General features: G+C 40.1%; 1 protein-coding gene across 12 annotated transcripts in view; it reads right to left on the bottom strand.

Annotated features, from left to right (window-relative positions):
• Dync1i1 (dynein cytoplasmic 1 intermediate chain 1) overlaps positions 1 to 26,082 on the bottom strand; it is a 313,021-nt gene that overhangs the window by 245,226 nt on the left and 41,713 nt on the right. For 2 of the 12 annotated variants that reach the window (NM_019234.3, XM_087656326.1), the window contains exons 3-5: positions 24,451 to 24,565; positions 21,757 to 21,892; positions 6,778 to 6,837 (exon numbers count right to left, since the gene is read on the bottom strand). In NM_019234.3, the coding sequence (NP_062107.2) occupies positions 6,778 to 6,837; positions 21,757 to 21,892; positions 24,451 to 24,565 (311 nt within the window). The remainder of the gene's footprint in view (positions 1 to 6,777; positions 6,838 to 21,756; positions 21,893 to 24,450; positions 24,566 to 26,082) is intronic. The other 10 variants (NM_001439344.1, XM_087656327.1, NM_001439345.1 and 7 more) reach the window with 5 other exon arrangements.

Here is a 26,082-nt window from a genome sequence, read left to right as displayed (position 1 = left end):
AAATGTTTGCCCTTATGAGAGTTGCTCTGCCATGGTGTCTCTCCGCAACAATAGGAACCCTAAGACATACGGTTACCTGGAAACATTGGAAATTATTTCAATCCAGAGAGATCTAAGCAACATGCAGACTATTTGAGGACTGGGGATGTAGCTCTGGCAGAGCCCACACCTAACACATATACAGCCTGCTATGTGTGAGGGTCTGAGTTCGATACCAAGCACCACAAAGATAAAAGGGTCAATAATATGTGGTAAATAGATCAAACTGAAGTTTGTCTTCTTTTAAATCAAAGACTGGAACATGTTTCTAATTCCTCCTTAAGAAGGGGCAACCACATTCTTATTGAGACCCTCTTCCCAACTCTTCCTTTTCTTTCAAATAGCGGAGCACCCCTGTCCACAGTCTGTTCTGCAGAGGAATCGCATGCCACACAAGTCCTATGTTACTGAGCTCAACAATTTGGAGCCAATGTTTGCTTATGATTTAGGACCTTTTCCTCCCTATCCAGAATCACTCTGTTTCCATAGAAAGGGAGTTTGTTTCCCTGGAGACAAACATCTAGTGTGGACACTTGCTCTTAAGCTCTTTTCTAAAGGCAACATGTGTGGTGTAGTTTCTCTCCAAACTATCAAACAACCACGCCTTCATCTATTCACTTATGTGCTTCCTTCTCTGTAGGATGGCTGTTGTTATTGTTGTGTCCAGTAGGGAACTTTATTTGTTCCTTATGTCTTATCATTTTATTTCTCCCAACATTTTTACTTTGCTTACTCTATTATAGTAGTAGTTTTTAGTACATCAGCAAGTATTGGCCTGGTTAAAACAGGCTAAGCTTCTCTCTCTCTCTCTCTCTCTCTCTCTCTCTCTCTCTCTCTCTCATACACACACACACACACACACACACACACACACACACACACACACACTTTATTTGTAATTATCTTGGAGGATTGTTTTTCTTTCCATATCACCTTTTAGATTTCTCTTTTGCTAATCGATATGTGGGTAATTAATATGGATGTGCAAATCCAGAATCAAAGGCAAATCATTTCTACTTTGGTCAAGATGGAGTTGTGGGACCAGACATACCATTCTGGTTGAAATAATAACCAGTAGCTGTCTGAATAAAAGAAAACCTTATAAGATGACAAGAAGTAACAGAGATGCACGAAACAGGGAAAACACCAAGATATGCCCCACAATTTTTCCAGAGTGTTTCCAGGCAGTGATGCAGAAGCACACCCAGACGGCATGCAGTATATGTGCTCGGCAGAAAAGAGACTCCAGGGAAATCAGGCAATTAGAATTCACAGGCACCCACAGTCTAGATCAGAATCCCACCAAGACCAAGGGAAGAACGACCTGCTTTCTTGGATGATTGGTGACAGTTCTGGGTATTCTCTTGGCGTAAGATTATCTCCTTTGCTTCTATCAAACTGCTAAGACTTCATGCAAGTCCAGATTCCTACAGGAGAATTATGTAGAACACCATACAAATCTTGCCTTCTTAGCAGGAACTACATAGCCGCGGGCTGGAAGATCTCATCTGAAAAGACTTGTAGAAACAACTGAGCCCTGTGACCTGCTCTGTAACCCAGCAAAGCTGAGGGCAAAGGGAGGATCAGAAGTTGTAGATCAACAACCACATAGAGGATGCCAAGGAGTGAACCGGTGAAGCTGGGGGTTCGCTGGGCAGTCTGAAGGAGAGATGACAGTACCTATGTTCTAGGTTGTCTTTTAGATAGAGCTGGGGACCAGTGTCATCGCTGGAGGTTCACTCTTTGGGGAGATGGACTGAATAATGAGGAGATGGAAGGGAAGTGAGCCTGAGTGAGGAGGAAACGATACTGAATTCAAAAAGCTCCCGAAAAAATAACCCCAAAGTAAAGCCTAAAAAGATGAACCTGTTTTTAAGTAAACTGAACAGGTGTTTTAAAATTTTTTATTGAACCAAAATTTTATAATATAAACAGGGCAAAGTTATTAGACATGAATTGATATAAATGAAAAGAAGTACTTAGTGTGTGTTAGAGTGTTTGTGTGTGTGTGTGTGTGTGTGTGTGTGTGTGTGTGTGCATGTGTGCCTGGGTGTACATCTCTGCACTATTTACGGTAAAGAGCTCATAGAAATCAGAAGAGGACATCCGATCCCATAGACCTGGAGTTATAGATGCTTGTGAAGCACCATGTGGGCACTAGAAACTGAACCTGGGTCTCTGCAAGAGCAGCAGTGACCTTAACCACTGAGCATTGTCTCCAGGGCCCTAAATATGTTTACTTTAAATCTTGACGATTTTAGGAATCCCAACAGAATCAATGCTCACAAAAGTAATACTTGGGGTTTCTGATAACAATAAAACAACGGCAAGCGAACAAAAATACCCTAAAACCAAAGACATACCTGACCTGAGGGAAACCCATAGGTGAAGGCAAAACGGGAGGCTCAGAACCTTCCCTCTCCCTACAGGGGCCTCTGATAAACATATGAGCCAACACCCTCTGGGAAAATATAGAAATAAGTGACCGTCTATACACTGGAGAACTGAAAATAAGCCCACTTCAAAAATCAGTGTGTGAGAAGCTGAGTTACAGTCTCACCATAAACCCTTCCTTGACCTCAGAAAGCAAACTTCATCTCCATATTTCCCTGAGGACTAAAGGGTTTGAGCCACACTTGTAAGGATGCTACCAAATGACCTGTCTCGGCTGCAAGTCCAGCTGGTTCAGTGTGCACAGCCACCTGTGACCACAGAGGGGGAAAGCAGCCTTAAAACAAGGGCTCCGATCTCTTCTTACATCTTCGCACAGAGCGGCAGGCCATAAAGATTACCTGCTTTTACCTGGGAAAGAGAAGATTGGATATCAACTATCTGACATTTTTTTAGCTGCTGCCCAAGAGTCTGGCTTTTAACTTACTTGTATCCAAAGGTTAACAGGACAAGTCAGCACTTGTCCTCTGGAAGTATAGGCTCACCCCAGGCTCACCACCACCAACTTTATTCTAATCAAAATAAGACGTCTGACTTCCTTCTGACTTCAAGCCGGAAGGAAGTAAACTGTGTACTAAACATTGCTTTTCCAGATGTTTGAAAGTCTCTTTCTAACCTGTCTATTCTGGGAGCTGGAAGGCTGCATACCCAATTGCTAGTACCGAGGTCTATAGAGAACAAAATGGGGATTCTTAGCATCTCTGGGAGCCTTACACTGACTCTAGCCCTCTTGCTTTAGCAGGAAAGCCTACTTCTTAGTTCTCTCATACAAAGAGCCACACTTCCTTTCATACCTTTTCCAGCTTCTGTTGAAGGAGTCACTGGTTTTTGGCTCTGATAGATAAGAAATCTTAGTTCCTGGAGTTGAAATGAATGTGTGCATATTTCCTGTGTGGATCAACTCCACAGCTAAAGTCAGCAATAAAGTCCATTCTCTAGGATCATTCTAGAAAAATCAGATCCCCATCTAGCATCCCAAGTCTGTTTGCTATCATAACGACTATCCTCTAACTTGCTTACATCTGAAAACTGTTGGGGACTGACGTTTGCTCAACTCCTGTAGACTGCAAAGGATAACTAAAGTGTTTAAAGTGCATGTCTTTTAAACAAGCATAAAGAGTTTACCACAGAGTCTTTCCTTAGATTCTAGCAGAGCTAGTGGGTAATAGACACCAGTGCCTAGATTTATCCTACAGACAGAAGGGATCACACTGACTCTAGCCCTCATGTTTTAGCAGTAAAGCCTAGTTCTTTCATAGAAAGATCCATACTGCACACTTCCTTTCCTGCCTTTTCCAGCATGTCAAGCAACCCAACTTTTCCAGCTGCCTTGGGAGGGACTAGTTGCTACCTCTCTTGTGTCGGGGTGCACGTGGGACTTAGTCTTTTCTAGCCTCCAGGGAACCACAAAGGAAAATAGATGTCAGCTCGCATGAGCACAGAGGTTAGGGAATACCCAGGATCCCTAGGTGAGGTGAGGGAAGAACATCTCCTCTCAGGGCAAATCTGAGGCTGTCTGGAGAGGTGATGCTTTGCCTAATGTGCTGGAACCAGTGAGCTCAGGGCGATGGAGAAATAAGGAAATACGTTATCCTTAAAAGCACAACCTGAATCTTCAGAACACCACTGACATGGAGACGTAGGTCTTACTCAGTGGGGGGTTCAGAATGTCAGTCACGAAGATGATAATAGATCTGGGACTCCAATGCCTTCAAGGTAAGCAGTACACATCTTATATGGTAGGAATTTCAGGGAAGAAACAGACATTTTGAAAAGAGACCAACCGTATATACCATAGAACTTAAAGACACATTCTGAACAGGAAAGCAGTTGACCTGATCAAGCAGAAATTGTTAGTGAATTTGTAGACAGTTTACTGAAAAAAAAAACTATTCATAAAGAAGGAGGAAAAGGAAGAGGAGGAAGAGGAGGAAGAAGAGAAGTGAGAGGAAGAAGATGATGGGGAGGATCACACAGGTAGAAATGCAGGTCTTTACAAGAGAATGAAGAACAATAGAAAACTGTGAACTGTGTGGTTGAACACCACTTTTGTCCCTGAAGTCACTTCCAAAGATCATGGGCTGAATAAAAGACCAAATGGATTATGGACTTCATAACACACACGAAAGTGAAACTTTTAGTCACAACAGCACAGAGGTCAAGAGAGAGACGGGCATAGAAATCGCCTGTTTCCACTTTAATAAACCAGCCCAAACCAATGCAAACTAAATACAAAATAAGTAGAAGAAATGAAATTATCAGATCCAAACAGAGGTAGAAGACACTTTTGGAGGGTGACAACTGTTTGCTTTCCTGATGGCAGTGACAGTTTGATAAGCACGTAAGGACGCCAGACATCAATTTCAATAGCTCATGTATAGTATTTTCTGTCAGTTGTATTTCAGTACAGCTCTTAAGTGAAGACACAGAGAAAATTACAGACTTTAAGATGAGGAAATAAAACTGTCTCAAGAAAAACCTCCTTGCCTGTGGGGTATTTCATGAACTTCGGTATGCACCCTAAATATCAGACCTGCTAAAAAGGGAAACTGTCATGGTGCAGTGTTTGAAATTGTAAATAGTCTTTCTCCAATGTTCTCTGATAATCTCTCTGAGACAAGCCCCTCTCAGTGCCCAACCTCACATCTCTTTATCTCTCTCAGACTCACTGAGTGCTCCAGTGAGATGGGGAAGGAGAGGAGAGAGTACTGGGCATGGCTTCTCCCCAGGATGCTTTGATTAACACGCTCAATTTCCACCTGGAAAACAGATCAAGGTATAAAAGTCCATAACTACTCTGCACCAGCACACACAGCTTAGCAAGACCGTAGCTCATCTATTATGGGTCAACTTGAAGGTGTACAGTATGGCCTTTGCCAGCTCCCTTCTGCTTGTTTATTTATCTTTAAAATCAGGATGCCTGACTGAAACAGTGAAAACTGTAACTTACTGTATATCGATTATTTCTCTGTTTCTCATAATCACATTTCTCTATTATTTAAAAAAAACATGTAATTTGAAACAGACAATGGACGGTGTAACAAAATAGCCTAAAATGCAGTCATCTTAATTTTAAAAATCAATCCCCAAATCAGCAATTAAACAGCCCAAAATGTGGCCATCTTAATTAAAAAAATAACCCCCAAATTAGTAATTAAATTTTTAAAAAGAAATTTGCAGCTATCTTCTGAGTTTATTTAAGACCCATGTGCTTGTCAGCTAAGTTGTTATAGTCCTTGGTTTAGCATCACTGCGAGTCAGTTACAAACTCCTGCATGGACAAGGGTCCACACACACACATTGTGTTTAACCCGAACTGCACAGTAAGTGCTGAAATGGATGGAAACCCAGAGACACAGGCACAGCAAGCTGGAAAATTCAGGAAAAATAATAAAAAGGTTCAGGTATCTATTTTGGAGGTATCCAGTCTTGTGTGGGTCAAGGCTGTGTGTCAGCTTGAAGGGAGGGGAAGCCGTGTTCTCTCTCATAGTCTTTCTCAGTTTCTGTGTAGAGACTCAGCTGATCTCATGCTGCTTTATCTGTACATGAAGCTGAAAACGTACACATTCCATCCTCCTGAGCTTGAGACTGAACTGTGAAAGCATCCCATAAACATCTTATGTGTGATTTCAGCTAATTCCAATCTTCTAAGAGGAAATACAAACAAAAACTAAAGCCCATGTATTTCGTTCCTGATGGGTGATTTCTGAACTCTGAAGCTTCCTTTCAATCCCCGAAAGACATCATCAGAACACTCTCCTTACAAGACATTACCTAGCACCATATATTTGAATTAGTGGTCAAGCTGACTTATTCTTTCCCAGAAATATAGTTGTTTGTAATTTAACTGAAATTAAGAGTTTGTTGTGAGTTCTCTTAACAAATGAAAGAGAAAGAACACAAACAGGACGCAACATTTTAATACTGGCCCCAGACACGATTAGTTATTAGTAAGAGGGGAGCTTGGTTAGGATTAAGCCACATGTACCCCCAATTCCTGATTTTATGTGGCACACTTCTACAGTCTTTGGTTGTAGTCTTTGGGATCAGTGTCAACTGCACTGATAGGAGCTATTAAGGGGTGGGCAAAAGTCATCTTTTTGTGGTGTTGTCCACAAAGAGAGACTTTAGCCCAAGCTGTAGAAGGAAAACTAAGGGGAGAAAAGAAACTTATCAAACCGGAAGTCTCAACAAAGGGAAGAAAGCGAGAGCAATAGCGGCTCTAGCATTTTAACACAACCATAGCAAAGAAATCATAGAAGGAGGAACAAAAGAGCAGACATATACCCAAGTTCTGAGTCTGACTGCAGCTGGAGCACTGAGGGGTCTGTGTCCCACTGCAGGGTCCTAATTGCGCAGCACAAAGGAAAAAGAACACAGAGAATTAACAAAGGGAGGGCAACAGAACAAACCAAACCGTGTCATTCTTCAAGGTGATGTCGTATACGGTACACACACAGAACATCCCCTCCACCCCCAGGGATTAGGACAAAGAAGGTTAGGAATAGCTGCTTAACATCAAAATCTATGGCTGTTTCTATGGAAGAAATACAGCCAATTACTCCAGTACCGCAAACACGCATGCACGCACGCACGCACGCACGCACGCACTCACGCACCCGCGTTAAAGAATCATTGACTTGAGTATGTGGGCTGATGCACGTTTCTACCCTGACACCTCAGAGCCCAAACGCATCTTGGAACTCTAAGCTCTTCCATGGAGCGAAGAGAATTAAATACAAATGGACAAGGATGGGGAAGTCAGGCTTAATGGAGCGTGACTGCAGGGTCTGGGGAACAGTTGGCTTCCTCAGGTCAGTTACTACAAATATAGCACCATTGCACTTGAAACCAGTGTGTTATTTTATTCATACGGAGTGTAGGAAAATGGTCTCCAGTGTTAACATTTGTCTCTGAGATGCCAGAGATTAATTGTGTCACAGTTTCTATGTTTCATAACACATAGCACAGAATGTCAGTAATGGCATCTTCTTTCTATTAATAAGATGGGACAACGATTCCATTTTAAAGAGAGTATACACAGAGAGCTTCTTCACGTGTGCTCTTCACAGTTTTCAACAAAGAATTAGTCCCAGTGAAACAGGCATGAGGTCTTCTGAGAGACCATTGATGGGTATTTTGTCTTTCTGTTGGGAATGCATGTTTCAAATCTGGCCTGACTTACCAACTGGGTGACTTTGGGAATGCTGTTCAAACTCTCAGCCACTGTACCCCTTTGCTTGCTAAAAATATAGAGTATAAAACAACAGCCTTGGCATCCCTTGAGACATCATTAGAAACACAGGCACTCGGGTCTCATCCCACTGGCTTCATAGTGCAGCTTTACGAGGTTCCCAGGTTACTGTGAACATGATAAAGCTTGAGAATTCCTCCTTGCTTTCCTTGTTGTAAAGACTTACCCTGGCTTATCAGGCTCTACATGCTGTGCCTGTGGTATCTTCTGAACTAATTATTTATAACCCCCACTCCCCCATTTCCTCTCCTACTTTAAGATAAACTGTATCCATTTCTGTATGGCTTGGCTTCCCTTTTCTTTCAAACTGTGGCTCCTATGTTCCTTCTTCCATTTCTCTACCTGGTCTTAAGTAGCATTTCCTTATTCTGCTATCCCTTCTTCTTAGTATCCATACTTTCCTGAGATTTCATTCTATATCCCTTTATTCATTACTGATATTGTTTGATTCTAGACCTGAGACTCTGCATGGCTGGTGCAATCTCGTCTCCAGATTACAGAAGCGTACTTAAAACTATGCCTGTCATGGTACAATCTTGTGGAATATTTGTTGAGAATGAATGAGTCTTTCTCAGATTGTCTGTATGGATTAGGTGCACTTAGGAAGTGTAAACATTTGATCACCAGTAACTGTGCTTATAATTACCAGTAAATGTATTTTGAGTCCCCGCCCTACTTGTCTGGGTTCTGTCAGCTCCAACTGTGGAGACAAAAGGATGAACTTGAAGAGATTTCCTCTTTAGCTCTGGCTGTGCTCTTGACTTCTTACCTGAATGTTCCAAAAGGGCGATCATTGAAGTCCAGCGGTAGCACAAATTGGCCACAGTTTCTTAGACCAGCAATTCTAAGGAGCCAAGGTTAGTGCAGATGCCTAAAATTTTTGTGAATGAGCCAATTCCAGCCTCACGGAGCTGCAGTGGCTTGGAATTTTACATTTTGGGCAAGTTTCAGGAGATGTGAAAGCTGCTGCTCTGTGGGTCACTGTTTATCAGGGTCTTGACCTTGAGGTCTTAGTGAAATACAAAACACAGTCTTCCAACTTAGAGACTCTGCTTCAGTAGCTGTGGGGTGGACGGTGAGACTTTGAGTACCAAGTTCCCAGTGGGAAGCACAAGGCTGACCATGGGACAGTTTTTGGAGGGTGACTGGGTAGACGGAAGCTTTTCAGTTGTCAGCGAATAGGAAGCATAGCATCTGCTCAGCTGTCCCACCACAAGCTGGAGGACAGTTTGCTTTAGGCTGGCAACTTCTAGGCTAAAGAACCAGAATGCCTGGGGCAAGATCCAGGAATCAAAATGACTGAAATCTCCCTTAGTGCTTCTCACATGTGGCCAGAGCCAGGAACCATTGCTCTGGAACCATTCTGTCCTTACGCAAAGTGGCTCAGCCTGTTCTAGATGCCAGGTTCAGTGTAGCTCAAACAGTAGCTGGGATGGAAGCCATTATAAGCACTTGGGGGATCTAACTTAACGGTATTGTTTCTGTTACAGACAGAAGTGCAGCGTCTGGCTCTTACAGACAGAAAAGCATTTCTACATCAGGGGTGGACTCAGATCATAGCCAACATGCCTTCAGATTTTGTTTGGGTGGGGCAAACTTTCCTGGCATTTTCTACTCCTTTGGCATGAGAAGAACGCAGCTGCCAGAGCCCTGGCTGGGCTATTGCCTATGGGACGCGTCACAGGGACCTATTGGTCCCCTAGAAAGTCTACTCACCTTCGACATTCTATCAGAATCACCTACCTAAAAAGTAAAGTTTCAGTCTGATGTTTGCATTTTGAAATATTCATTATATTTTTAACTATGTGCTCATGTGTATTTGTGTTTGTATGTGCTTGTGCATGTGCGTGTGTACGTGTGTGTGTGTGTGTGTGTGTGTGTGTGTGTGTGTGTGTGTGTGTGTGTGTATGTGTGTGTGTGAGTGCAGAACCCTTGAAACCCAGAAGAAGGTGTTGGATCCTCTGGAGCTGAAGTTAACAGGTCATTGTGAGCTGTGCAGCATGTGTGCTGGGAACCAAATTCAGGTACTCCATACGAGTGGCACGTGCTTGTAACTGCTTAGTTGTCTCTCAAGCCCCTAGTGTTCGCACTTTTAACCAGAGCAACAGAGGTGATTTATGCAAATAAATGTGTTCTACTTCACTAAATACCCTAGTCAGCGAAAGAAGGACCATTTATTACCAGCAGAAAGCCGGAGGATGAGGAGTGAAGGCAAGGACAGGACCACATGTACTACTTTTATTTTCTTTGCCTGCTTCCCATCCTGATCTGTTCAGAGGTCAGATGACTGAGAGCCTACTTTTCTTCTAATTAAAAAGGAACTCAAAGTCAATTAATTCGTCAACTAGGCACACATTGCTTTCTGTTTTCAAGGGTGGCCGAGGACCCTGTATTGAATGATCATCAAATTTTCTATGGGCAAACCTACAGAGGAGCTGCGAGGGAAGAGGCAGCTTCCCAGAGGGATGCCTAAGGCGAGCGTGTTGGGCTCTAGTGTGGCTTGTGTTCCATCAGACAAGTCTCTTGTATCCAATGCAGGAAGGAGCAGGTCTAAAGCCCTTCGGTATAAGAACATTATTAGACTTCATTTTGACTTGCTATCCTCCTTCTGGGATATTTTTATTGAGCCAATTGACATAAGTATTACTTTCTAACCTTATCAGGTTAGTGTATTATTGAAAATAAAGTGGCAGTTCAGTCTATAGCTTCCTAGAGGATTTAGAATGATTCAGGAAATTTATCTACCAAGATGAAAGTAACATTACAATTGTAAATTAAATAAATACATTGTTTTCGTACCCTTTTCTGTGTGGAAATTACCATGTTTACCATGAGATTAGTCTCACGTTTCAGGTTTGTTTGTTCTTTTTTTTAGGGGATGGGTCCTTTAATGCGCATAGATCACAGAACTTTTTTGACCAGGAAATTCATTCACACATTCAAGAAACATCTATTGAGGTCCTAAACTATAAAACACAATGATAAAAGAGAAAAGGCCTTCAAGCCAACCACTGCGCTCCATGGAATGACAGAATGTGTATAAAGGGATTCATAGGACAAGTTAGAGAGCAAACCATGACACGGCAATGGTTCCCCAGGTGTGCAGAGGGACACAGGAACTCTAGGAGTGTGACTTTTAAATAAGGGAAATTAGACATATGAATATTCATGCTTAATTATGTACTGATAACATCTACCAAGAAGAAAATAATTCCTATCAGTTGTGCAGGGCTAATCACAGTTTAAAATTTCAATTATTATTAGATGATAACTAGATAAATGTCATAAAAGGGGGGACAGAGAGATGACTTGGCTGTTAACCGCACTGACTTTTCTTCCAGAGATCCTGAGTTCAATTCCCAGTAACCACATGGTGGCTCACAACCATCTGTAATGAGATCCAATGCCCTCTTCTGTTGTGTCTGTAGAGAGCTACAGTGTACTTACATACATAAAATGTCATAAAAGGTATTAAAGATAATATCAGTTGTAAGTTTGCTTTGCTAAGTGATTCCTCTGGTCAGGCTGTGGGCTGGGCTACCTCTACCCTTTGGGAACCAGAGTTAGAGACACTCTTTCTCTATGGAGATCAGAGATCCCAACTGACAGGAGCTTGAATGATAGAGTAGGATTTGGACATACACCCATTGTTGCCAGAGCCTGTTTTATTAGATATGACAGCTGAATCATTCTATAAGGCCCCATAGACTTTAGATGCCAGCTAATTGATCATGAAAACAGTAACTTCTAGGCCAAATAATGATGCAAACCCAACTGTCTTCTTGTCATGAGCACCAGCTTCCTTGATGCCAGATAGCTGGCAAAGTTTGAATTTAACAGAAGGGAAGTTGGATGTTTAAACATTGTAGACTCCCCTGGCTTTTCTCCAAAATGTCATCTATTTAATAATGACCACCATTGCACAAGTGTCTGGCACATCTCTGTCTTCAGTCTTCTCTAGTTTATAGGCAGACCAACTTGATTCTTTTTCATTAGAATCCCTTCCCTACCGCCTCTCTCCCTCCTTCCTTCTTCCTCCTCCTTCTCTTCTTTCTCCTCTTGTTCTTTTAATAAACCAAGTCTACCAGTTTTCTCTCCAAGATTCCTGTCTGGGAAAACATCCTTGCTTTAATTGTTTGTCTGTTCTGGTCATTTGCCTTCTTGAATTAACTCTCAAAGGACCTTCAGTTTGCTCAGATAGTGAGTTACCAGCTTTGGACTAAAGGTCATTGTGGTCCTATGCTCCCACATCCGGGTTGAAAGTTATTGAAACACCTATTAAGGCCACCTTTTCTAACATTGTATAAAATACTAGGCACAGAAACCTCCCCTTTCATGTACAATAATCACTCATTCGAGTCCAACTATGTCAGATAATGTACCTGCTCATATCTAGTCCTGAAAAGCCTACCATGTATGTAACACTTTACAATTAGAGCATCATGTTGCTTCTTCTATGTATATATTTTGTAAAACACAAGAATAGACAAAAAGTAAAAATCTTCCATATAGCAATGGTTTTGTGAAAACCTATCAGTTTCAGCTGTTTTATACCCTTTGCTAATCTATAACTCTCTAACTCCTGCTAAGATTCCTTCTTTCCATGGTCTGATTTCATTTACTCACTTCCAGCTTATTGGAGAGGTTAAAAATTAAAAAAAAATATCCTTGGACATCTGCTGGAAGTATATCTTAAATGGAAAAGACATGGTATCCTAATTGTGTATGCATGGCCCTCTGGGGAGTAATTGCTTCCTGTGTACTTCTTACCATGCATGGCTGTGTTTCTGCTTTTCCCATCTTTATTGCACACCAGAGTCAAAAGCCCTAAACATTTTCCCCAGAAAGCGTCTCTGCTCATACCCTTTCTGGATGTTGACTAATAAGAAAACGTTCAATAAGCATTTGGAGCACAGTGGCTAAGAACTGTCATGTGTGATGCTAACACCCGGCACAACTGAGCCACCAGCACACTGCTGTTGACATTTAAATTGGTATAGTCTTTAAAGCAATATGCTATTAGGCACCAAGAGCCATGACTCAATTGCCCGTGGCTGGGTTTTATTTCACGAAACTCAGTCTGTAAGTAAGACCGGATCATAAAACATCTTAGAGAAAGGAGAAGAAGATGGTGATGGCAGTGATTACAACGAGAATTTCTGTGTCATCAAATCCCATGCTCAACATCTGCTTCTCATCGCTAGCCTCTCCTCTTCTCATCCTATATTGAAGTGTGCATGCTGCCTAGTCAGGGTTAGTCTATCCCTTTTCACTTCTGTGCCTTACCTTAGGCCATTGTCACTGACTGACCCCCACATCCTCATCACTGCTAATCTCCAAATTCCACCTTTTCAAACATGCTTTGATTGTATCTGTCAACAAACCTACCCTTCAGTACCTCGTCTGCCTTTCCATTCTTTATTTACCCCTCCAACCCTAATTTAGACTTTCAGCTCTTCTCTTTCCCCATCTACGTGGTCAGATATTGAGAATATTATAAAAATGCCACATCCCAGGACTCTCTCAGACCCATCATGCCCTAGGTTAGTAACAAGCTGTTATATGCCTTGAGTGACAAGGGGCAGGTGTGGGAACTAGTGATCTAAACTCCTCCCTTAGAGTTTGAGATTTATCTTCTGTTTAATTCCTAGCCTCCCTCCAAGCTCAACCTTTCCAAAATGTGCACTCTGGAAGGCTCAACATAAAATACATTTATCTAGAGTAACAGCATTCCAAAATAATTTGTATCTCTATGAGATGTGAGTTAGAGGGGTACCTTGGCTGCTTACTAAATGATTCTCTTGGTAAATAAACATTCCAGTTGGCATTAGGAGTGTGTCTATTAACAGTTTTTTTTTAAAGCAGGACTGAATACTTTAGTTGTGATCCCAGAAACTGAATTCCTGTCTTATTTCTGAAAGGCAACCATCACCCTTTGATTTAGTTCCTAAAGCAATGTCCAGGACTTTTTCTAAAGTAGTATCCACCCAGTCTCCAATCCGCTGGCCCAGTATGCTTGTCCCTCTCTGGACCACAGATGCTATGCCTTTAGTTGTGCCTTCAGCTGAACTCCTATACCCATTCTCCACCAGTCTCATCCAGATTTATGTATGCTACCAACACATACATAAATAACTCTTTTCCAAGTATCTAATACAGCACTATGGACAGTAAAAATGAGTTTAAATCACCTCTCCCAATCATAATACTAGGAATCTCTTAACAGTGATTTTTTTGAATAAAGTTTTATGTCTTTATTGTTCATCTCTATAAATATACATAGTTGAGAGCTATAGAACTACAACATCTCCTTAGATGGCTTCATTAAATCTACTAGAAGAAGGCTCTCTCTCTGAGAAAGATTCAACTTTGTGTTTCCTGAAGATCTGGCATAGTGTGTTACAGACCAAAAGGTCTCAACTGTTCATTGCCGGAGGTGATGGATGAATGAGCCAATGAAGACCTATACCTGCCTTTTCTGTACATGGGTGTGGAGTATGATGGTCAGCTTTGTGTAAATGAATAGTTTTCATTTCTTTTTTCTTTTAAAAAAATGAATCAGACTGTGACTGCCTTATTTTTTAAATATCCACCAAAGCATTTTTATAATTAATTCAGCACATATTTATCTTTTGTTTTTATCAACATATATTTTCATTTTGACATTCATATATATATATATAATGAATTTTTATTAAATTTACCTCCACTATCCTCTCTTATTCCCCTCCCACTCCTGATGATTTCATTCCTCTTTATAGCTAGTCATCATTCTACCTTTGTATCTGTGTGTCTGTGTGTGTCTGTCTGTCTGTCTCTGTGTGTGTGTCTGTGTGACTCAATTATATGTGTCCTGATGCCAGTATATGCTCTCAGAAGGTGTTTCGGACCCATTTCCACACTGAAGAAGAAAAACCTATCATAAAGGTGTTGGCTATGTGGCTGTTTTGTGCTGAGGATCAAAAGAATCCCTTATCTTCTGTGCCCTAAGCAATTTCAATGAATTCCTGCAACTGGAATCCAGGTTTCCATGTACTTCCTGTTCTACCCAAGATGGAGAAACAGATCAAGGGCAGGTCCCAGTGTCCTCCCGTGTATCAGAATTGTGTGAACTCTGTCACATCTCTTCACTAGCTCTAAATCAGACAAGGAAAAGAGTTTAGGCTAACGTGAGTATAGTGCCCAGCATAAATCTTTAGTCAATGTCTTACTCAGATAATGTAATTTTTTAAATGACATTTCTAAAAGCAAAACAGTAAATAATTAGGGGCATTTTAGAATCCATCCTATCAATCTGTCACATTCAAATGATGTCAAGTAAAGCTGGTATTTAGGTAACGAGTTAATGTTTTACTTCTCAGTCCCAATTATTTCCTTATTTGGGACTGGCAGTGATGGACATAAGGATTTTGTAAATTCTTACTGTTTTCTTAGAAATTTTTTGTCTTAGAAACAAAATTGGAACATTGAAATATATATATATATATATATATATATATATATATATATATATATCCTATCAGATTCTCTTTGAAAGCCTCCCTTTTTTATTCTCTTCCTCCCTAACATTCAAGCCCTCATACAAGGTGTTGCTGAGGCCACATAAAGCCACTAGGCTAATGGACTCAAACTGAAATGAAGAATTTCCAGCACAGCACAAGGACATGTTCTTTCCGATCTTACATGGAACCTACTGCCAAGCGGGTGGTTTCTCTGGAAGGAGGCACAGCATTCATTGCCAAAACAGATGCTTGGTTTGTGAGTCGCGCCATGTAAGAGGCACGGCACATTCTGTCTGAAGACCGAGCCACAGGACGTCAACATTTTAAGTCATTAATTACTGTGCAATTATATGCAATTATAACTAATTAATATGATATAGGAGAAAAGAAATATTATAAACCTAGCTGTCAAAGAGAATGGTTTTTTAAAACAACTTGCGTTTTATTAGTTTTAATTTTATGGGTGCATCTATATATGCACATGTGCATGTGAGCAGGTGCCCTCCGAGGTCAGAATAAGGCATTAGATCTCTTGCAGCTGGAGTCACAGGTCGTTGTGAGTTATCTGTCATGGGTGCTAGGACCTGAACTGAGATGAGCTATTGTTCTCTCATGCTCCCAGTAAGACTCAATTTTAGTCAGCTTTAAACCAGTGTCTTTAGTTTCTCTGACATCCAATGAACTGACAGCATCTTGTGAAATTCTTCTCAAGTAATGATAATGTGTGAATGCTTGAATAAACACGACTTGATATTATTTAATTTCTGATGGTCTTTAGTTATTTTGTTACTTTTTTCACCACTGAAGTTTTTGATACCTTCCCTTTGGCTTCTACTTTTGCTGTGACAGATGACATCAAATTGGGCTCAAAAGTGGTTAAGTCTTATGTAGCTCCAGAGAGTCCTGGAGAATCCAATTATGGATGGGTAAGAAGAATAAAAGTCCCCAAAATACTCTGTCAGGTGATAGAGTGCTAGAACCTTTTAAAAAAATGAGTACTGAAACATGGGAGGACAGGCATCCATTCCAAGTATTATGGGATTAATTGGAGGTAATTAGGGAAATTAGAAGGTTATATTGATTTTACAGTAAAGATAAAAGCTGAAATAGAAAAGTAAAGATAGTTGACTATAAAAACAACACATGCGGGGCTGGAAAGATGGCTCAGCGGTTAAGAGCACCCGACTGCTCTTCCAGAGGTCATGAGTTCAATTCCCAGCAACCACATGGTGGCTCACAACCATCTGTAAAGAGATCTGATGCCCTCTTCTGGTGTATCTGAAGACAGCTACAGTGTACTTATATATAATAAATGAATAAATAAAAAAATTAAAAAAAAACAACACATGCAGGTGCTATTGACTGTTTATAAAATTGTATGTAAGATATCATAGATATATGAAAGAATATACACTATGGTGCTCATCACCAGTGGTAGGACAATGATGTTTTATATACTTTGTTTGACTTGTTTATGCCTTATAATTATATTACATATGCAAACATTATTTCAATAGTGATTACTAAAAATAAAATATCAGGTAGTTGGGGGGAATGGCTCAGTCAAAAAATGTCCTGACACATAAACTTGAGGACCAGAGTTCAGATTCCCAGCAATCCATTCAATCCAGATGTATTACACATGCCTGCAACCAGTGGTTGGGTTGAGGCACAGAGACAGGTGGATCACTGCATTGGCCAGGTGGCCTATGGAATTGGTGAACTCAGGTTCAGTCAAAGACCTTGTCTCAAGCAGTGAGAATGAAAGCAATCGAAGAGAAAACCAAACGGGCCTCCATGCACACATTCACAATTGCATGCACATGCTCAAGTGTAACTACCAACTAGAACACACACATAACACACACACACACACACACACACACACACACACACAGGAAAATGAAAATTAAAAGTTACAATAAAAATGATTGGTGGAGTGGAATGTTTCTATTTTTTGGAAAATAGAACTTGATGTTAAGACTACAGACAGTCAATGAACAAACAAACCAGGCAACAACAGCAACAACAATAACAACAACAACAACAACAACAAAACCGAAGTAGCAATTACTATTATTATCGTTCTGCAGGCCATTTATGAAAAGCGAAAAACCAGAGATCTTCTTTTCTGGCTTTGTTGACTATTTTGCTTATGTGCCAGAAAATGCTGATATTGTTACAATAGGTGACCATACACTATGCAATTACCTTGTGAAGTTGTTATATGTGGAATCATTTTGAAAAGTTCTACTGTGACTTAGACTTGAGATCCTACTGAACATTATGAGATCACTATATCCTCCATATTTTTCAGGGCAGCACAGGTGCCAGTTTGGCTGTTTTGAGAATATTAAGATTCCCACAGCAAAACAGGGTAAGAGAGTAAGTATGGAGTCCTTTATGAGCTAACTACGTAAAAGAAGAGAATCAATACAAAGGGACGTGAGCGTAGATTCATCTCTGGTTCATAATCTGAAGGTGCATGAGCGAGGCTTGGCTAACTCTAGTGATAAAGACTTTAAATCTAGCCTTGGCCTAGTGTTCAAAATGTTTACACAATTACTTGGACGAAGATATAAGCATGTTTATCAAATTCGATAATGACATATACCTCTTCCATGAGAAGAATTTAATAAGATCTCTTCCCACTTGAAAAATGTCTAAGTCAAAATATGAAAACAGCATATTATTACAACAATAAAACCTAAAATTCACAGTTACTGTGTCATGCTGCTTCCAAGTTCCTTTCTAATATTCATTTGCTTCATTTTCAGCATAATCTTCTGAGGCATTTATAATAGTTCTTTGAGATAATGTATGGTGCAGAAATAGCTTATGAAAACGCATGCAGATCAGCCTGGGACAGAACAAGAACTTATAACTATGTTCTGTGTGAACAAGACCAATGCTCGCCAGGCCTCAGTGATGCCATTGATACAAAAAATAATAATGTGATGGACTCATCAATCCAAAATCATCCCCAAAATGCTTACCTGATGGATTCAACTTCAAAATCAGTTCTCACTGTCAAAGAACTATTATTTTTCAAGGAAGACACAAACTCAAATAAACAGAAGTCATTCTTCTTCAAGAATACTGGGAAGTATCTTTCATTTAATTGCAGTGCATAGAGGACATTTTTAAAGGGTTCAGATTAATATTTTTTTATCGTATAGAGAAAATTGCTTAGGCTTAAGCCTATGAGTAGGGGTCTGGATTATTCAAGCATCCTCTCTAACTATGCGCTGTAATAACTACTCTTCTCCCTTGATCTTTTTATGCATTAGCAACTCTTGCATTTTTAACCAATAATTATCAATCATATCAAACACATAGCATCTTCTGTGCACTGGTGTGGTATTCTAGTTGTGTAAATTAAGGCTTTTATTTAAAATATCTATGTTTATAAGTAAAATTACTCTTTCAAATGCTTTATTGATATAATTTAATTTTAATTCTAAGAGCCTGTTATTTGCCTAATACTATTAACTTAGAAATAATTGATTGTGCTAAAATCAATCAAAAGAAGGGTGAAAATGTCTCAAATAGAAGTTGTGAATGAGATATAGTCTATAAAACCAAAAATCAGAAATTGTAAGACAAATTATAACACTTAAAGTTTAAAAATATTTAATTCCTACAGGTGTAATTGGGAATTATTTTGTATTTTTATTTAAAACATTTGTTGCTCTCAAAATGAGTAAAACGAGACTTTTGTAAACTTTCTATTTACAATTCAGTATTTATTCAGGGACATGAATTATGGCATCTTCTTCTGCCTCTTGCAAGACATTTTCAGTTTGAGCTTTGAATCCTGGCAAAGGAATAGCAGAACGTATGTACACCGTGTGCTATGATCACATGTGTTAACTGGATTCTAAGCAAATAGGCAAACTTCTGCATGCAGGGGGATTAGCACTTTCCCAGGTTGCATGTGGTTCTGTGAGGTGTTAAAGATGATAGTAACTTTTCAAATATGTCACTTCTACATGAGGGGAAATAGTCGTAAAATGGACTTCTGAAATCTGGAGCAGGATATTCTCATATACTGCAACATTCTCCTACCTTGCTAATGCAAAAGCATTTGTCTGCCTGGAATTTTACATTCAGAATAAGGGCAAACGTGTCCTAAGAGATTCCTAATTCATTCGTCTCAGGTACACTTCGAGCTTGTTTGTTTGTTTGTTTGTCTGTTTGAAGTAATTCTTTTTTCTTTCAATGTCAATTTTCTTGAATTCTGTTGAAACAACGAGAGCAGACTTTTGCAGGGATTTGCTCTCTGGCTTTTACTACATACTCTCTTCTGAACTCGACTATAATGAAGTGAAACTCACTAGAGTTTGACTCTGGCAAAAAGGAACTGCCTCCCTCCTTTAAACCAATTCACTAGGTTTACACATGAAACACACACACACACACACACACACACACACACACACACACACACATACACACACACACCCCTTTAAGAAGGTGAAAGGAAAGAGGGGTGTTGTGAGAAGCAATATTTGCTACTGTCCCCAAAGTGATGACAGCACAGGTCAGCCTTCTAGCACAGGACAGCACAGATTAGCAAGTTTCCAAAGAGACGTCATCGACTGTGAAGCCAGTTATTAAATTTCATGCTGCCAACTGCAGCCCTCGAAGCTGAGCAAAGTGACAAAGCCACGTCTTTGTATAGAAACAGTCAAGTGTCTTAAGGAGAGGCCAGTGGAGTCCCAAGGAATGTGACCGCATTATGTCAGCTCTCAAATAAATGTTAAATCTTATCCAACTATGTTGTTATTACTGTCACCCCTCAAAAACCCTCTGAAGCATTCAAAGCAACAGATGACGGCAGACATATGCTGCCCCAAATCACACGGGCAATTTGCGAAAATAACCTGCTTTGCCCCCATACAAGTCTTCCATTCTTCTGAAACTGAAAGCAGGGCCCACTGCTTCCGGAGCCCTCTTGAAATAGGATGCTCTTGTCTGACCACTGGGCAGATACTCCTGGGGGACTTCTGGTCTTACTATTTCATTTCTGAAAGAAAAATATATCTCAGCTGGTTCTGAATGGTTCTCAGGGTATTTTGTGTTTGGGGTGTGTGTGTATGTGTGTGTGTGTGTGTTTTGTGTGTGTGTTTTGTGTGTGTGTGTGTGGTGTGGTGTGTGTGGTGTGTGTGCACGTATGTATGCATGGGTGTGTGCGAGTCTGTGTGAGAGCATGCGTGCACGTGCACGTGTGTGTGTGTGTGTGTGTGTGTGTGTGTGTGTGTGTGTGTGTGTTTGGTCTGACTTTGAACTCATGACACTTCTGAGTGTCAACCTTTTGAGTGTTTGGATTTAAGAATGTGCCTTCATTTTCTACTTAGCCAGTTTCCCCAACCAAATTGCCTAGGTCTCTATGAAAATACTGCACACTTCCAGAAGAAAATGCATATGAAAATGGATTGTTTGGAAAAATAAATGTGCAAACTTTTGCATCTTTCTCTTAGTAAAGCATATGGTAGTTAGAAAGGTTGGGAAAGATTGAAAGGTATATTGACAACCAAAAGGCTTGCTTGTCTTGAGTGCAGTGTGGAGGGTGGCTGTTTCCTTTATTTGAACCTTGATTCAAATATTTTATAATCCTTCCCCCTATTAAGAATCACAGAAAGAGGTCACATGCTGTCAGCCATAGGTCACAGGCTCCTGTCTTATTTAAGAATTTCTAGCTTCCTGTGAAAGATTAGACATGTCAAAAAATTGAGTCCATGTTGATATAGAGCTCAAACTCCTTGAACTAGAAGGAAGACCAGCTGCTGTCTGAACAGTGCAGTGTTGGCTGAGTGGGTGCTACAAGCCTCTACTCCACAATCACACATGTCACCATTGCGGGTGCACCTGTATATGACAATCCCTGTGAACACAGTCAACCTAGAACCCAATCACAACAGAGGCGTAACTCTATGATAGCGTCTTTCTTCCCTCCACCTTTCTCCTTTTCAGATATCCCTTCAAGTGTTCAAATTAGGGCATGCCCCCATCCTGTCTCAGAAGCCTCTGAACACAGAGTGAGTAATAAAAGTTTGGTAACTGACTCCCTTGGTAACAGCAGTGAACACCTGCTAAAATTCATAACAGAAACAAAGCTGTGATGAGTGAGTTTGCAAATTTGTCAGCTGTCATAAATAAACTAGAAGCTTGAGAAATGAAGAGTAGGATTAGAAAGCAGGTCAAACTGAACAGTGAAAAGCTGAGAATATCTTCATTGGAACTTCAGTCCTTCCCTGTTTCTCTTAGGCCTAAGCAAATGGGGATGTTGATTAAGGAAGATGCATGGCCTTTATAAGACAACTCAAGGAAGAACATTATTGTTATTTCCAGTGGTCAAAAAAACTGTTCTGTCACTAACAGTGCAACTCAGCATGAATTAAGCATGGGGGAGGCTATAACAGGTTCATGCACATCTGAAGGCATTTCAACAGTGCTGTCTTATGACATTGATATACCACCATGGCCTTTTAGAAGGACAATTCTTACCTTGTTAATGGCCCCAGATCGTCTTGGCTTCCAGCTTCACTGGGAGTGCTCACTGATTTCGAAGAGGGAGACATAGGGGTTGGGACTAAATAATGAAAATAACAGGTATCCCATGTTAAAAAATGCAGCGGCTGCACTGGGGAAGAGCAGTGTCAGACAAATCAAAACAAACGGGCCCAAATTAAAGTGGTTGTATGGCCAGGAGAGATTGAGATGGGATAAGAAAAAAAAAAGGAAAGAAAAGGAAGAAAGGCAAGTGAATTTTTTTGTATTTTGGAAAATGAAAGTCTGAAATGAATTTAGACAGAATTAACTTAGGGAATTCAAGGCCATGTCCACCTAATGAATTAAAATGGAGAACCACAATAGCTATCCAGATAGTTCAACCTACATATCTTTGGTAGGAACTGTCTATCTAGCTCATTCTGATTCTTCACTTTATTTCGTTAGTATAGATGTGACCTATTTAAAAAGTCAGGTGTCTATAAAACTTCGTACATTATGAAATTGGATGAGCCTAAATAATTTTAAATCCTCGAGAGTGGTGAGAAATCTGTTGAGTGTCTAATATGGAGAGAAATGTGTGGGTTCATGGTGGAGAAACAACTTTGTGCTAAGACTGTGTGACAGAGAGAAAGGGTAAATGTTGAGCCTGGTAATTTAAAAATCTCTTTCAAAACAAAGGAAAATGCCAGCCTGCTTTATTTTTACATTTAATGAGTAGTTTCATCCCACCCTACTTTCTCCTTCACTCAGGACTTGTTTTCCTTTGTCCCTGGCAGCCCTTGTAGATGCTGACACAAGGACAGAAGTAAACTGCCACCATGAGGGAGGGAGGAAGAAAGATGCTCAGAGATCCAAGTCAGCTGACAATTTGAGCAAAGATAATCAAGGGAAAACAAAACAAAACAAAGGAAACAGAAATGAGCTTTCTTTCTCCAACCTCCACATCCAAGCCAAATGTCCTTTAGCCACTCACTACACCAAATAGACAAGATGGCTCCAGGCCAGCCAGTTCAGGGGATTCGTCACACGTGCCAAGGAAGCCATGTGCAGAAAGAAGCTTCAATATATGAGCATAGAATCCCATTTGGCTTCAATCATGTGCAGTTCCCTTTTATTTATTTAATAGGGTAAAAAGGTTTAACAGGTTTTTATTGTCTCTCCCCTCAAATTCTGTACCACAGTGACAGAATTGCCAAGGAACCGGGCATTTTCATGTGACTCTTCGATTAATTCCCTGACTACCCTCATGCTAAGGCAGAAGGAAAGCTGGAGAGAGAGAGAGATGAAAAATGGGCCCATTGGAAAGATTCATGGGTAACTAGGAAGGTAGTTATAGACTGGAATACTCAAGTATTTTGTTTTTAAATTTTAATCACTAGCTTTATGCAGGGTAAGGCATGATTGGATAAACCTCTACTGGGTTTAACCAGTGTTGACATAGCAACTACAACATTTCAGACTATTTTGAAGCCAAAATCTAATTGATCGATAGGTGTCTAATTTACATCGCATGTCAGCTAAGTACAAAAAGGTTTGCCAACTTCTCAAAGAAGATCCACCAGCCAAATCCCCTGTAGATTGCACCTTGCATAATAAGAAGTTAAACAAATTCTAATTTTATGAGTGCTAGTTATATCAATAGACACACAATTTTATATACAATTGAGAGAGACTGTTATGCTTTTAGTAGTATTTTAGTTTTATGTTATGCATTAAATCATATTTACCAATACTTAATTTTCAGTTGGATACATTCTTTTTCTTATTTATATTGATTACTTCACATATGTAATTTTTAAAATTTAAGTATCTATGGGAATAAAAGGAATTTTATTTTAATAAAGAATCCAAGAATGGAATTAAAAGATGAAACATTTTAAATGGTCCTGATATAGTATTTACTCCTTTGCATCATTGAAATGGTTTTAATTTTAATGTGTTGGATATTATGTAGTTTTACAGACACCTTCAGATTATTTTTAGATGTATGGAAAATAAATGAATAAAGGAAAAACAAAACAACCCATGAAAGATACATAAAAGAGTGGCAGAATGAACTCATGCAAGCTATCTTAACAAATAAAATAAAAATTAATTTATAACCAAACCTCCATGACAAAAGACTTCATGGACAGTCAACTAGAAATGAATGAGTTGGAGGAGGGGCATTGCAGTGGAATGTCAACTACCAATGACATCAAGGTACACACAAGCTGAAGAATTTAATTAAATAAATTTCCCAATGAACACTCTATCTTCGTCATGGAATAATTCTATGTCTATAGTGTTCATGGTATTTATAACCAGATCAACATTATCTGTATAGGCAAAGAGAGGTTGGAATTCACCAATACAAACAATACAAGCAATTTGATGCTTAAAAAATCCCAAGATTTCGTCTACATACTAACTTAACATTTGAAATGAGTCTGCTAGTGACACAAGGGAGAATTACGAGCATAGAATCAGCCAGTATAACAGTAGCGACTGCTGAATCTACAATCATCATTCCCATCTCCTTCCAGCCCTCTCAATTCTAAAAAAAAAAAAAAACGTGCAACTAGGATAGTAAGCCCTAGATTTGTTTAAGCATAGAAAGCAACAATAAAACTAGCAGTTAAACTCACAGTAAGGCTGGACATGGTATCTCTACACAGGAGGAGGAGTAAGGCAAGCTTGGGCAAGTACCTAGAGGGGGCTCCGGCGATATGCCGATGCTCTGAAGCAAAGCTTCTGTCTCTCGTCGTTTGCGGTCCAGATCGGAGTCATCTGGAACGGGCTCTTTCTTCTGCTGCATATCTGCCTAAAAGATTTGATATCAGCAAGGAAAGTTAGTGACGTAACTACATGCAAGCTTTTCTTCGATGAACTGGAAAACGCCTGGTGCAAAGATGAGGCAAAGCGCTACACAGATAGAATTATGTGTGGAGGATGAAAACCACTCTAACTGCTCACATAATAACTGACAGGGGGCTCTGCCTGTTGGTTGAGGGTTTCCCTGACCTCCATCACATGGTCTGAACGCTTTCCAGGCTGGTAAGGTGTCTAAAAGAGCACCTGCGTCCAAGCCTGACTCCTTAAGTTTGAGTTCTAGAACCCGTATGGTGGAAAATGAATCCACTTGTGTGCCACACAAGACAAACGAAACGCAATAGTAAGAAATAAAACGAGAAACTTTCTCTTGGGGTTTTGGAAGAAACCATCAAGGCAAACTATTTCTGAATGTGGCCGTTTTAAAAGTACACCCTGATCCATTCATCAGTTGATACACATATGGTATGTTTTGAGTTCCTGGCTATTGTGAATAGAGGAGCAGTGAACACAAGTGAGAAGTTATCTGTGTAGTAGAACATAGAGTCTTTGGGACATAGTCCAAGAGTGCTTTAGCCGCATCATGGGAGAAATCTACTTTAACTTTTCTGAGGAAGCTTTCTACTGATCGCACCCCTTTTTCCAAGGCCATTAGATCACTGAAGAAGAGGGGGTGGAGAGATTAGAAAGATACAGAAGTATCTTTATATATACCTTAGTGGCTACAAAGAAATGGTGTTTTCCAGACCCAACAGAGAAGTTTCAAGTATGAATTTGTAGTGCTTATGACAACATTCACCAAATGTGGGTAAGCTCTGGGAAAGAAAAATACAGTATGGAGTCAGAAGAGGTCATGATGTGTCACCCTTAGCTGGGGAACTATCGGCAGCTGATAGCTGCTGGGAGATGGAAAGTCAGTTTTCTTTGAGAGTGTGGTACCTAGTTGTAGACCTTGCTTCAGTGGATGGCCACACGCCCCAAATACACGGGAGGCAAAAATGAGTTAGTAAGTTTAACAGAAGGTAGCCTTGGTCTTGGGGGAAGATGATAAAATTGCATTGTGTGGAATTCTTAGATAATTAAAGTATTTTTTAAAGGGACATGAGGAAAGGCATTCTAAGTGGAATTGTAACTAAGGGTATTTGCTGAAATCTGTACCAGGAGAATACTAGCATCTACTTCACAAGCAACCTCACAGAAGTGAAGCTCTCTTGAAGTCTATCACACCGACTTTCCTACTACCAGAGATCCTTCATTCTTCATAGGTATTGGACATTCTAGTGGGTGTATTGTCTCAGTGAGTGCAATTAATTTCTATGTGCCCGAGACAGAAATGATGCAGGAGTGTTTTTCTTGCCCCTGACAGTATCCTCTAACTTGATCATAAGACCAGTGTGTATCTGTTTCATAGCTCTGGGTTCAACACTTCTGTTCCTATTTGTCTTGGCCTTAAAGTGCACCTCCATTTGCGCATTCTGTCCGTCATTAGGGAGAGAACTGTCATTTGGG

The sequence above is a fragment of the Rattus norvegicus genome, chromosome 4, assembly GCF_021556685.1.
Source record: "Rattus norvegicus strain SHRSP/BbbUtx chromosome 4, alternate assembly SHRSP_T2T, whole genome shotgun sequence".
NCBI classification, from domain to species: domain Eukaryota; kingdom Metazoa; phylum Chordata; class Mammalia; order Rodentia; family Muridae; genus Rattus; species Rattus norvegicus.
The sequence above is the reverse complement of the archived record's forward strand: the minus strand, read 5'-3'. Positions and strand labels throughout refer to the sequence as shown.